Below are 12,897 nucleotides of genomic sequence, written 5' to 3'. Positions count from 1 at the left end.
AACAAAAGTCTGTGTATTCATTTAGACTATCCTCTACGTCTATGCCAAAGTTTATTGAGATCCGTTCAGCCATTTAGAATTCAAACTCTGACAACGTCCATCCATCCATCTAAACTTTCACATTTATAATATTAGTAACTTGTAAGATTATAAACTGAAGTAATGTAAACTTTTTTGCAGACCAAAACAACGGTGAATGTTTCCTTTCCGACGGTGAAATAAATCCATTGAAACTTACAATGCGACCCGGCACCACGGAGCCACTGCTAGAGAATCTGGAAATGGACCCGTTCTTCACCACGGGAAAACTTAGTGTCAGTTCCAGTGAAAAGTTTAACAAAGAGTACAACAGAACTCGGAAAGTAACCGAATACTCGGCAGCGTCAGAAAACAAAGTGAGAAGAAAACGAGAGAACGATGTAGTTAAAGCAGAAGCTTACACGGATAAAGATGGACATAGAAAACATGTTGTCAATATGGTAAGAAAAAATAAATAGTATTAAATTTACTGTAAGAAAATTTGAAAGTATTGTTGGGTAAGTATTGTTGGGCATATTGGTAACGTCCACCAATTATCTCCTTTAGTTAGAGAACTAAAATATTGTCAAATACACACACACAAAACTAATTTAACTGTGGAACATTCCAGAACTGCCAAAAGAAGACAGCGAAATGCATTCAGTTCCATTGCATAATCTACGGGCTACGTCGCATGCAAGCAAGCACGATTACTGTACGAGCTCGGTTGTGGAACGCTACGTTAGTGGAGGACTACCCTCGCGTTAGCCACGTCAACATCGCCTCCAGCGCCGCGCTGCGCATACCTGAGCACTACAATATACATCAGAGCAAGCACCACGATGATGTTGCCACGGTAACGAGATTAAAATATAAATTGTAGTCCTAGTCAAATTATCCCAGCAATGTCAAACATTATGCAAGAGCACCATTACATTTTTAGTCCAATTTACCTCATATTTATTCATACATTTCACAGATTTATAGGTTGAAAATTAATTTCTAAAAAACAATGTTTGTTCTAGGTTGAAACGGTTGCATATCCGGATTTGAAGATAAGCGAGCCTTCAGAAGTGCCTTTATGGGTGATCATAGTGTCAGTGATAGTTGGCTTAATTGTTTTAATCTTGTTGATTATCGCCTTATGGAAGTTGGGCTTCTTTAAGAGGAGTCGACCGGACCCGACTTTGTCCGGGAATTTGGAGAAGAACAACCACGAGTCCAGTCCATTCATTGGCCGAGACAGAAACAGTGTTCGATAGCTGTGCAAAACAGTGTTCGATTGTTGAAATTCTCATGTGGAAGTAATACTAGAACTTCAAATTTTATGTGTTGAACGCATTCTGGAACTTGTGTTGAACTTATAAGTACAATTGTTTTGTATAAAACAATGTACATAAATGTGTTCGTCGTTGACTTTATTTATATGTGACGTGTATGTAAGGTTATATAATTTATAAATATCATTTGACTGTGATGTCTTCGTAGAGGAAAAATGCGTGTTTGTGATGTTAAAGACGCTGGTATTGTTTTGTTGATGTTTGCACGAACACTAAAATATATTGTTTTATGGCAAAGATTTAAATACATACTCTGTGACACGACTGCTTTATTTACAGTGCTACAAGTCTGATAAAGTAGTTAAGAATGAAATGTTTAAAAATAATTAATAAACTTATATCGTTTGATGAATGTCTACTATATTTTGCGCCAGTGACAAAGGTTTTTACTTTTTCTTTACCGAATAATACATAAGAAAAAATGTTGTACGTGTTCTGTCTATGTATTTAAGTCTCTGTGTTATTTTAATTGCATTTCCTTAGTGTTTAATGAGAAATATATTTGTTTATATATTCCATTGAATATGTATCCTTTTGTAAATACTTACTTGCCCTAATTATTATTTATTAAGTAGTGTTAGTGTATATTTAAAGTCGACTAGATTTTTTTACTAGTCAAACAATTGTTATACCTGTGTAAGTTTTAGGGAGGTATCCTAGTGAAAAAATACGGTCACAAAGTTATATTTAGTTATTGTTTTAAATAAACTACTTAAATCATGACCGTAAATTTTGCGTACTTAAACCTGAAATATCTACTTACTTCGGATTTTGTGTAAAATCGGAATAGGAGCGCGAGCACATCATTGACTATGGCACAACTGTTAAGTCGCCCTTTGATTCCTTTAGGCTCGTAGGAATTTTAGTTGTGCAACTAAACAGTTGAATCAGCTGCGAAACAAACGACAATCGCACAACTGTTGTGCGACTGTTCATTCAAAGATGTGCGCCTGTTCTTAAGATTAACTTATTGTATATTTTAAGGCATACAGAAAAAAAAGTTTTAAAAGACGACATGACCTGTGCTTATATTCAGTATTTATAAGTAACCGGACTGTTTTAATGAATTTTTAAACAGCGTTTATTGCATACTTTGAGAAATATAATTATTTGTTCATAGTTGGAAATCAATTTATATTTTGTACCTAAACAGATGTTTTTAAGGCGTGTAAATATATTAGTTATTTAAGATTTTATACTAAAATTCGTCTTTGTTGGTGACTTAATGTAATATGGCTTCCACAATTTTGTACATGACCTTAGTAAGTATATATGTACTCATTGCATTATGTATTTTATAATGTAATTTGAACACATTTATAAAACTGGTTGTGACTAGTTCTGTTATACATTCTGTGTCTCTCTTTTTACAAATACATTGTACGTACAATCATTGTATGAAAATAATAAAAGGTGCCATTAATTTCTTGTTTTATTTAAAAGATTTTGCCAACACTAAACACCATCCCGTTAGAACGATATTGCCAAAAACGCACTCTGTGTGGAGAATCTGTCATTCAACATCTCTTGACAAATTCTAAATTAAAAAAAAAAACTATGTTTTAATCGGTACAATAATGCCAATTACTGATACATTTATCTTAGCTTGCTTTACTTTACAGCGATAAACGAAGTGTTTGATAATGTTAAACGTTTCCGTGTACAGATCCGATTGTAGTTACATCACGAGGAACTGAAGAACATGATCGTACGTACGATTTTATTGATTTTATTTCGAAAAACAATGTTTTAGTATTACCTTAAACAATAACGATATTCGTTATTAAATTACTGTAATACCAGATGGTATATAATTTCTCTGGTTGTACTTAATCGTGTTTCAAATTACAACTAAGCAAAAATTGTCTGAGGTTGTATAAAAAGGTATAAAATTAAACACATATTTGACTGGATATTACTTTATTGGTTATCCAAATTATATATTTAAGCAAGTTCTTAATATTTTCAAATTAATCTTTGGTATGTTTTTGACACGATACAAAATATAACGATTTGTAGACAATGCATTAAACATATGAATGTACTCGTATATTTAGTAACTCTGCTGGACTCTAATTAACAATAACAGCTTACAAAATAAAGGATAATATGATATCCATTTATTATATCTATAGAAATTTGTTAATAGTAAAGCTTTGTGAAGACTAGATGATAACTTCAGAACACCCCTAGTATGGTGGGTCGAAGCTCAGTGATTTATTTGACATCTGAAACCAAACACACAAAATCAAACTTGTGATCATTTTTTTCACATAATATGAAACCAATGGGCAGTAGATAGCTGCAAAAATCAACAGAACACGAGTAGCCGTTGATGGTCGTTGAATAGGGTAGTATCGCTTCTTCAATATTGGAATGAAAATAAATAGTTTGTTTATAAACAAACAACATTTTAGTGAAGAAAATAGTGATGGTTATATCACTCGAGTTTAGTCAGCATGTACACCGCCATGTTAACAAATGTAGGAAATATTTTGTCTTCATTAGCTATCTCAAAATATGCTGATTTTTTTGTCGTTTTTAACTATCGTATGTAGCGAAAGATTTAACATAAAGTGCTTTTAAAATCTCAGTTTTTTAGCTATCTCAAAGCAAGTTCACGGTCATTTTAAAGATGTAAATCGTGTGATAGCACGTGTGGGCGAGCACGAGTTACACGTGAAATGTGACTATAACAAAGACATAAGAAGAACTATTTCCTGTCTAATAGATTTTCGTAGCAGTATAAAGTAAGATAAGTGTGGTAGATATCGTCCGTCTTTTATTTTATAAGAAAAAATAATTTAAAAGCAAGTTCCAATTTTTACTTACATCCTTTTTTACTGTCGACCAACAAAAAGTGCATAGAGGACTGTTTTTGCAATTGAATTCATTTCTCTGGAGACAGGGTTGTTCCATTACACCTGTAGACATACAAAAAACGTAAAATAACTACTTTGCTAGACTCATCTTAGAAGCAAGAAATGAACAGTAAAAACTAGAAAATGAAACCTTAATCTTAGGAATTCAACGGTTAAGGATATCGGAAACACCACAAAAACTCCAGCTGCACAGTTGGCCTCTAAGAGCGGACGCACACCATTGACTAAACTATCTCACAAACGTTGTGCGATTGTTGATTGTTTTACAGTCAATTCAACTGTTTAGTTGCACAACTAAAGATCGAGTAGTGTCCGCAACTCCAGAGGTCATAGGAATTAAAACCAGACTAACTATTTATGCGATAGTTTTGCCAAATGTGTGCGCGCGGTCTAATAATATAATAAAATAATTTCGTTACCTGTATACAGCTGGTTGTCAAGATGTGTGATATAGCTGCCGGCGAGTCGCAGGATCTCAATCTTGCTAAGCTTGCGGTCCGGTGGCTCCGTCGGTATCAGCAGCCGGAGAGCGTTGAACGCCATATTCACGCTGCTTGGAAACCAGAAATAATATTTTGATAACTATTATAAACCATATGCAAGATATAAATCGACGCCATAATTTGAGATCTGAGAGGTTTGGAGAACTAGAAAAGCAGTCAAAGTAATTGAATAGCATCCGTCGAAATCTAGGCATCGCAACTAACTAAAATTTTTAAATATTGAACTGTCATACATTTTTCATATTTCTGAAGAATTTTAAAACTATTTTGTACTAACTTTTGTGTCCTGTCTCTCTCTCTTGCATTCGCCTGGCACCTCTGCTTCGTATTTGGGACTGCTTCCACTGAATTATACGTAACCGACTGCGTTACATTCTTCTCCCAGCCATTTTCAATGTATCTGCAGTTTATAAAATTATCCATGTTATTTTCTTATTTATATTTTTTAAATTAGAAACGCGGCTATCAGCGTGAATGTAAGTTGCGTACTAATGCTCGTGCGGGTTGTAGGTCCACTAATAAGTGTCCCGATGGATATCGCTCATGAAGGAGTCATTTAGGAAGAACAGCGCGCGCCATACCCCGGCTCTTAACCGATAATTGTATAAACAGATGGCTCCCGCTCCCGCGTCAACAGGGCCGCACTCGTCATTTTTAATTTTATAGTTAAAATTTCAATATTTTTTTATGTCACACTTTTTTTCGAGGTATAGTAAAATAAGTTAAGACATATGATTTTTATTTTACTACTGTTTTCAGTACCTTTATGTGTAAGGACAAATAGGCTACCATTGTGGCCTTTAATTGTACAGATCCGGAAGAGCATTTCTTAATTTTTTATCTAATTTATTTAATATGGATAGTGTGAACAGTAAATAGTACGTAAGATGTAGATTCCGACCCTGTCATGGCGAATGACTGAGTTGTCATCAAGAATGTAAAACGCGGATTGCCCTCCTTGTCTCTGTTAGTTTAGACTAACAACGGCAATAAATATTTTTAATGTTCTCAATGATTTCTCAACGACGTGACTCAACAAATTTTTTTTAATAATATTTTTGTTCTTATCGGGTACAGGGTACAAAAACTTTTGTATGCTCTAAGTAATTCTAGATTAAATATATCAAGAACATTCAAACTTTTCTTGTTGTAACAGACACAAAAAACAATTTGCTTAGTGGGCGGAAGGCTGATGAAGCCAGGAATCCACACTAGTAGTCACGTAGCGTGGGTGAACTTCCTACTAAATTAACATGTTGTTAAGGTTGCGGCAATTCTTTCTTCTCTGAATCCCAATTATTGTGAGAACCATATGAAGATTCATGAGAAAGACTTGATGTGGATATCCTGTTGATTAATTTTACAAGCTAACTCTTGCTTCTTTCGAAAGAATAGACAGCAGATAAAAAATGCCTTTATTTTTCGATAGGATTGTTTTAAATTCGTAAAAGAACTTTAAAATTAGTTCACTGTTTTATGAGTTTATTAAGTAAAACAATTTGGTGTTTACAAAATTATGGTAAACACTTTATTGGTTAAACGAATGTGCGTACGCTGCGTACAAAGTTAATTGTCGCTCGTTGCCCGAGGGATGTAAGTCGTGGGAACTTGTTTTAATTGGTTGAATTATAACTTCCAACGCAAAGACATTTGTGTTCATTCAAAACGTTAACGAGGTTTCGCGAGAAAAAATGTACCAAGTCATAGAGATGTTTGTGTGTGTTTTGTGTTTAGGATTTAAAACATGTGTAACATGTTGTATTGCATGTTGAGGAAGTTGTGTAACATCGGTAGTTATTATCGTAAATTAATCAGTGTCAACAACAAGTATTAGTTAAAAAGTAAGCCGAAAATTCTTATAAGATCGGTTCTTGTAGGATCTTAAAAGGTGAAACAAGAGGACTTGTTATTTTTTGCAAGTCATCACCGGGACGGAATAAAATTAGCTAGAATATGCAAACCGAAGCACAAATATTGAGCTTTGCTTACATGAAGAAAATAGAAAGCAACCGCTTTATTACTTCACAATACTTAGCAACTAACAGTTTTTTATAGTCTTTTAATATGTAGGTACAATCACGGAAATCCACGGTGTTCCACTTTAGAAAAATGAACCAGTCGCAACAAGAACAGCTCCGCCTCTTTCTAAAAATAACTAATTAGATAGTAGTGAGTGGTACAAACGAAGGGATAATAATAAACAGAAACTACCTGTGTAACCGACTCTTTTTTTTCGTACAGATACATTTAAAAGCTGCGTTGTAAGGGTTTTTGTTCCGCATCTCGTTTTAAAATACTCAAACGATTGAAACTTTTAATGTGCAACACCATCGGTTTCCCCGATTGTACCTTCCAATATTAAGTATAATTATAATGAAACAATGTAATGTCAAGCCGAGTAGGTCAGACCGCACACAATAGCATAATGCTCAAAGCCACATCGAATCTTAATAATATGCTCAAAATTGCGAAGATGCTCAGACGTGAGTTAGTTTTGCATGCGACGTCACGGCCCCCCCTACCACGGGCGGCCAACCGGCGCGCCCGCACCACGGCCGAGACTTTCTCCTCCACGTTAGAGATACATCGTCGAGTCGCGGACCAAAACGCGCGCGAAGCGATCGCATTTAACGACATCCATCGTGATACTTCCGCGTACACTTTCGCCCCGTAAACACACGCGGACGTTTCGTGTTTCCCAAACGTTTCTGATTCAACATCCTGCGTTCGATTAGTTGTGTTTGTGTCATTCGGTGTGTGAACGATGCTCGAATAATTTGAGGTAAGTGATACCTTTCTACTGGCCGGTGCTAGACGATGACATTCGATGATAAGGTGGGCGAAGTGATCTGGTGAACGCAAGGACGATACCACGCTAGCCACGGACGATCACATATAAACTGGCTAACCATATCATTCGACACTTTATTACTTAACATTATGCTTGCTTTGTTCAACAATTATATTTATCTAAGCTTGTTTTGGACTTTCTTTTATTTCAATTCAATTTCTACCCGAAAATTATTTTACACCTTATTAGTGAACTGGCGATATCTATGGTATGATTTGACATAACTTTTAATTTAATAAATAGTAAGGTATGTTTGAAATGATTATTCACTGTTCAGTCTATTTAAATTATTAACTGTTTTATTTCTAATTACTATTTTAAAAATTACCTGAAACGTTCTCATAGGGATAATTCTATTTTTCTGATTGTCCTAAGATATTTTTTTAAGATTTGGCAACATTAACAATACTCATTACTTTTTTAGGAGGTCAATTAAGGCACAAGCTGTGAAAGCAATTGATAAAAATTTAATGGTTACTTTTTCTAGTAATTGTAACCATAAAAATTCTTGCCTAGAAATAGATAACAAAAGAAAATGTTCTTGAGTCGTTTATGTTTATTCATAGACTTTCCATGAGTCTAATCTTAAAATTAAATACATTTCTAGTTAGGTAACGTTGATCATAACACATGAGTGTGTTATTTACATAGTTAATTTACATTTTATTTTGAGTTATGTTTTTTATAATCGTAAATATTAGTTATGATGAGATATTATTACGCTAACCGGTTAATTGATAATTTTTTTTGGTAATACCTCTTATTAAGCAATATGCTTTTCATAATTTACACATCTTTATTGAACCACATTAAGTTATATCTCTTAGGTATAAAACATCAGAAATAAGAGAATCAATATCTTAAGAAAATCTTGCTTATCTAAGTATTGGTAAAAGCAAAAGACGTGTTTAAGAATCAAGGAAAATGGAAATCCTTTCTCTGTCTACACCACTTAGCGAAATGTTAATGGGTAACCGAGTCCCCTAATATCTATTATATTATCTTTTCAACTCCTATTGATATTTTATAAACTTTGTGTACTATTCGTTTTATTAAATAGTACCTTTCGCCGCGGCTCCGTCCGCGTGGAATTAAAAAACAAAAGTGAGAGTAGCCTTTGTGTTCTTCCAGACTATCCCCTATATCGGAAATCGGTTCAGCCGTTTAGGCTATAAACTCTAGCAAATATCTATCTATCTTTTTCATTTATAATATTAGTACGAATTAGTATGTTTTCAACTTGTGAGTTGTTATTCTTAGTACATCCTTGATGTCTAACAATTATCAAATGACATAATCGTATTAACCCAGATATTTTCCATATGATACTAAGAAACTCATACGAGTAATGATCGTAAATGATGGGAAAACTCATGATTCATTGAGGATCTCCGTTGACATCCTGCCAATGACCTATTACAATGGCTTCTTGTCGCGAGGCGGTTTAGCAACATAACTGAAGGAACCGTTATACACTGTATTTGCCGTGATAATCGTGACGTCATGAAAAATGTTATGTAGTTAAATAGTATCTTGCTGTCCGTGAATTTGTAATGCCTATGCTGTTAAATCATTTATCACTAATTTCTTTTCAAAATATAGCAATATGTTTTGTCAAAAATGTTTTTGTCGGTGGAAACGCAACTGTATAATAAAATCGAAAAATAGTTAAAGTAAAATTGATAAATAATTCAATAAGTTCCTATAACGTAAGTGTTGTACTATTTATTGGTTGGAATACAATTGAAAATAAACCAAAAATATAAACATTTATAATTTGGGAGAATGGAAATCAAGAAATTAACTGGAATTAATTAATTATTATCATTGCGACCTCAAAACATGCAGAGCAATTATCGACAAAATAAAAGTAAAGAGCAAAATAAGTGTTGTAATTAATTTAAGAGTGTTATATCAGAAATTTTCACAATGTAATTTCATAACCAGCAACAACCAACAGACAAGTATAAAAGTATAAGAATAAAGTATTGGATAATCATACTAATACTCGTATTAAAAATGCGAAAGTTTAGATGGATGGATGTTTGTTAGAGTTTGTAGCCTAAACGGCTGAACGGATTTCGATAAAACTTGGTATAGATATAGCCTATGCTACTCACTTATGTTTTATAATACCACGCAAATGGAGTCGCACGAGCACGCTGTAGCTAGTTATTTCCCGCGAATTCCGCCTCACGAAATGAAAAAATCGAGTAATAAAAAGCCTTTGTTCCTCAGCAATAATGTAACTTTCTAATGTTAAACGAATTTATAAAACGGCAACGCCTTTGCAATCAAAATTCTAATATGAATCAAATCTTTCTTGTTCATAATATTAATATAGATGTTAATTAATAAAACCGGCTACGGTGTAGGAATTTAAAATATTATTAATTGGGCAAAAATCTTATAAAATAGAGATAATTCAAAATTTAATAGCACCTGGACATACTAATATTTACAATAACTAGACAGCTATTAACAAAGCTGCAAAATGGTTAGTCACTTTAGACATTGCGGTTTATGCGGTGCGAGTAAAAGCAATACTTAAAATATTTTTAACTTCACTCATAAAAAAAATTATACAGACCTCCTTCTTTTGGGAAGTCGGTCAAAAAATACTTTAAAACAAATTGTTATTTTGTGTTAGCAGAAAATTATTTAGATATTCAATAAATTTGCTCTAATTATGTAAAATAACATTGTCATTTTATTATTGGAATTGTATTAAAATTTATTCATTTTTTAAAGAAACATTCTTATGTGAATATACGTTAAAGATACCTGTTTTATTCCATCCTAAAAATATTATTAGTCCAATGTATTTCCTGACCGACCTTTAAAGCCAGTCATGTGAATAGTTTCTGACCGCAAGTAAAAATTATTTTTGTCTTACTATTTTTTTAACATCTCTTTAGTTACTTTTTCAATGATGATAAATCATATAATTCTTCATTATACTTCATTATAAATGCGAAAGTTTAGATGGATGGCTGTTTATTAGAGTTTATAACTGATTTCTATTAAATTTGGTATAGATGTGGAGGATAGTCTGGAAGAACACATAGGCTACTCATTTTTGTTTTTAATTCCACGCGGACGAAGTCGCGGGCGAAAACTAGTTCTCGCATAAAATTAAACAGAGGTACATAAAGTGTCATAAATTCCGTTGACTGAATAAGAAATCATTGCTTTTATCAGGCTATATTTTAAAAGAAGGCAGTTTTATAAAAGTTTTGTAGAAAAGTTTAAGTCAGATTTTTTTTTAAAAATGATCCTACTATAAGGAATAAATTTAATAAAACGGTAACAGTCTGCGTTTCTGTTATAGTACAATATTGTAAACGAACGTCAGGCTCAAGTTAGTATCAAGTAACGCATAAGTTATCAACTTCACACGCGCAAGCTTAAACAAACAAAGGTAGGTGCGAATCGCTGCGATTACATGCAATGAAGGCCACTCGGCACCATCAGATGCTCACAAGTATGACAAAAACTTAAATTCACACTTAGATTCACTTAATTGTCACTGACGAATTCACATTAGAATCATCGCTTCACGTAGATTTAAAATTACAAATATACACTAGGTTTGTTATAAATATGGGATAATGACAGGGCTTTTGTTCTAAAGCTCTTGCCTTACATTGCTTTGTAATGTTCGAATAGTGTAGGATTAGTAAAAAAAACTCCTAAACGAATATTAAAGTATAGATAAAAAATTATAACATCCTCTCTCTATTTTGTCAGATATCAGTAAAATATATGTTTACTTAACTACGCGTAAACTAACCAAGATAACCTATGAAATTCTTTAAAGAACAAAAACATTTGAAGATTGTAATTAATCTTAAGGCTAATGCATGTTCATAGACCAATGACCATATATTTTATTGTTACGGCGTATAATGTTAGGACGGTTCTCTACGAAGACACCAGTTTGGTAAGACGGCCTTGTCTGATAGTTTTATAGGTCACAACCACGCACCGCTTGCCTAAGCGCAATTATATATGACCGGTCATTATTTTATGTTATGAATTCGAAACTTATCGGCAACATCTTGAGAAATTTTAACGCCCGATTATTTTAATCACAATAGTAAAAACACGATAAGATTCCCTCTACATTTTTAACTGTGAACTTTAATAGTTTGTACATAAACGGTGCTAGTTTTCTCGAGATATAAAAAATTGGTTACTTATTTTAATAAAATTAACCAAAAAAAAGATTAACATCTTATTACTTGTTCTAATAAAATAAAGTAACAAAATTCATGTAAAATAAACTAAGATATCATTTAAAAAAAAAGACATAAATATTAGACACTTATGTGGTCTAATTCAGCCCAACTTCCTTTAGCGATCACCTCGAATTGCTCTAGTAAGATAATACCTACAACAAAGTAAATGTACGTTTTTGCCACGCACTGTTTGCGATACAAGTTTTACAACTCAATGTCTTTATTCCCAACAATCACCAACGGACATATTTGGAACTTTTTACATGTTTGTCCAATTAAATATATCATAATAATTAAATGTCACCAAATATATTTACACAGTCTTTTGCAAATACTTTAATTGGCATTACATTTACCGTGCTCGCGATTTATTTGACGTTAAATGAGGTTGTTAACCTGAATTGCATCAGTTTGTGTTCTATATATTCGGTGATGAAAGAAATTAAATAAGAACTTTTATAGTAAAAAAAAGGCAAACAAGCTAACAGTCTGATATATTTAACAAAGCGTAATGATTGCAAATGTCCATAGACATCTATAATAATCTTATGAAAAGATTATTTGTATTTTTATTTGCATTGAAATAACTCGAAAACTACTGGGCCGATTTTAAAAAACCTTTCACCATTCGAAAGGTAATTTATTTATGAGTAACATACTATTATATATTTTTTTAATATCACGGGGGCAAAGTCGCGAGCAACGGCTATTTGTTATAAGAATGCATTTCCTACGTTTGAAGGATAGAGAAAAGGATGTGTAAAAAGGGTATTTCCCTTTCCAATAGTGACTACAAGAATAACTAGTGTATGAAATCGTTGGGGAAATGTTGGCATTAAAAAACCTTTAAATGTATATTATGATTATCACTCAAGATGCATTTAAGTAGTGTTGCGTCTGCACGTACGAGGGCAGAGATTGCGTGCGGCGAGCTGGGTGCTGTGAGTGCTGTCGAGAGCCGCATTGCTCAACGCTGCATGTGGGCCAAGCGACAAGCGCGATCAAACATCTTTCCCTCAGTGTACTCGTTTGACAAAACAATAAATGCGAAATTACGTTTTA

General features: G+C 33.2%; 3 protein-coding genes across 5 annotated transcripts in view; 2 read left to right on the top strand and 1 right to left on the bottom strand.

Moving 5' to 3' along the window:
- Window positions 1-1,285, top strand: part of LOC106108435 (integrin alpha-PS1) — a 59,951-nt gene extending 58,666 nt beyond the window's left edge. The window contains exons 15-17 of the mRNA XM_013289600.1: window positions 181-479; window positions 650-874; window positions 1,044-1,285. Of these exons, the coding sequence (XP_013145054.1) occupies window positions 181-479; window positions 650-874; window positions 1,044-1,280 (761 nt within the window). The 3' untranslated portion in view covers window positions 1,281-1,285. The remainder of the gene's footprint in view (window positions 1-180; window positions 480-649; window positions 875-1,043) is intronic.
- Window positions 1,286-3,383: 2,098 nt separating this feature from the next.
- Window positions 3,384-5,317, bottom strand: LOC106108570 (basic helix-loop-helix transcription factor scleraxis-like). Of its 3 annotated transcripts, XM_013289783.1 has the most exons (5): window positions 5,233-5,317; window positions 5,021-5,143; window positions 4,660-4,793; window positions 4,191-4,282; window positions 3,384-3,586 (listed from the first exon to the last, which is right to left on the bottom strand). In XM_013289783.1, the coding sequence occupies exons 3-5, from the start codon at window positions 4,781-4,783 to the stop codon at window positions 3,548-3,550; spliced, it is 255 nt and encodes an 84-aa protein (XP_013145237.1). In that variant the 5' UTR covers window positions 4,784-4,793; window positions 5,021-5,143; window positions 5,233-5,317; the 3' UTR covers window positions 3,384-3,547. The 3 variants fall into 3 exon arrangements, with proteins under 3 accessions (XP_013145237.1, XP_013145234.1, XP_013145236.1); XM_013289780.1 differs by lacking the exon at window positions 5,233-5,317 and having other exon boundaries at window positions 5,021-5,230; XM_013289782.1 differs by lacking the exon at window positions 5,233-5,317 and having other exon boundaries at window positions 4,660-4,790; window positions 5,021-5,230.
- A 2,000-nt stretch (window positions 5,318-7,317) lies between these two features.
- The window catches only part of LOC106108434 (dual oxidase), a 29,215-nt gene continuing 23,635 nt past the window's right edge, over window positions 7,318-12,897 (top strand). Inside the window, exon 1 of the mRNA XM_013289599.1 lies at window positions 7,318-7,525. The gene's annotated coding sequence lies outside the window, so the exon portion shown is untranslated. The remainder of the gene's footprint in view (window positions 7,526-12,897) is intronic.

Source organism: Papilio polytes, unplaced genomic scaffold (genome assembly GCF_000836215.1).
Source record: "Papilio polytes unplaced genomic scaffold, Ppol_1.0 DF821511.1, whole genome shotgun sequence".
Classification (NCBI taxonomy): Eukaryota; Metazoa; Arthropoda; class Insecta; order Lepidoptera; family Papilionidae; genus Papilio; species Papilio polytes.
This window is presented reverse-complemented; position numbering and strand designations above follow the sequence as displayed.

Bases quoted from the DNA above. Each gene is read 5' to 3' on its own strand.
- LOC106108570 (XM_013289780.1), bottom strand. From the start codon at position 5,166: ATGGATAATTTTATAAACTGCAGATACATTGAAAATGGCTGGGAGAAG. The intron at 4,283-4,659 runs GTAACGAAATTA...GTATGTCTACAG, and splicing joins TGACAACCAGCTGTATACAG to GTGTAATGGAACAACCCTGT. The intron at 3,587-4,190 runs GTAAGTAAAAAT...GTTTGGTTTCAG, and splicing joins GGTCGACAGTAAAAAAGGAT to ATGTCAAATAAATCACTGAG.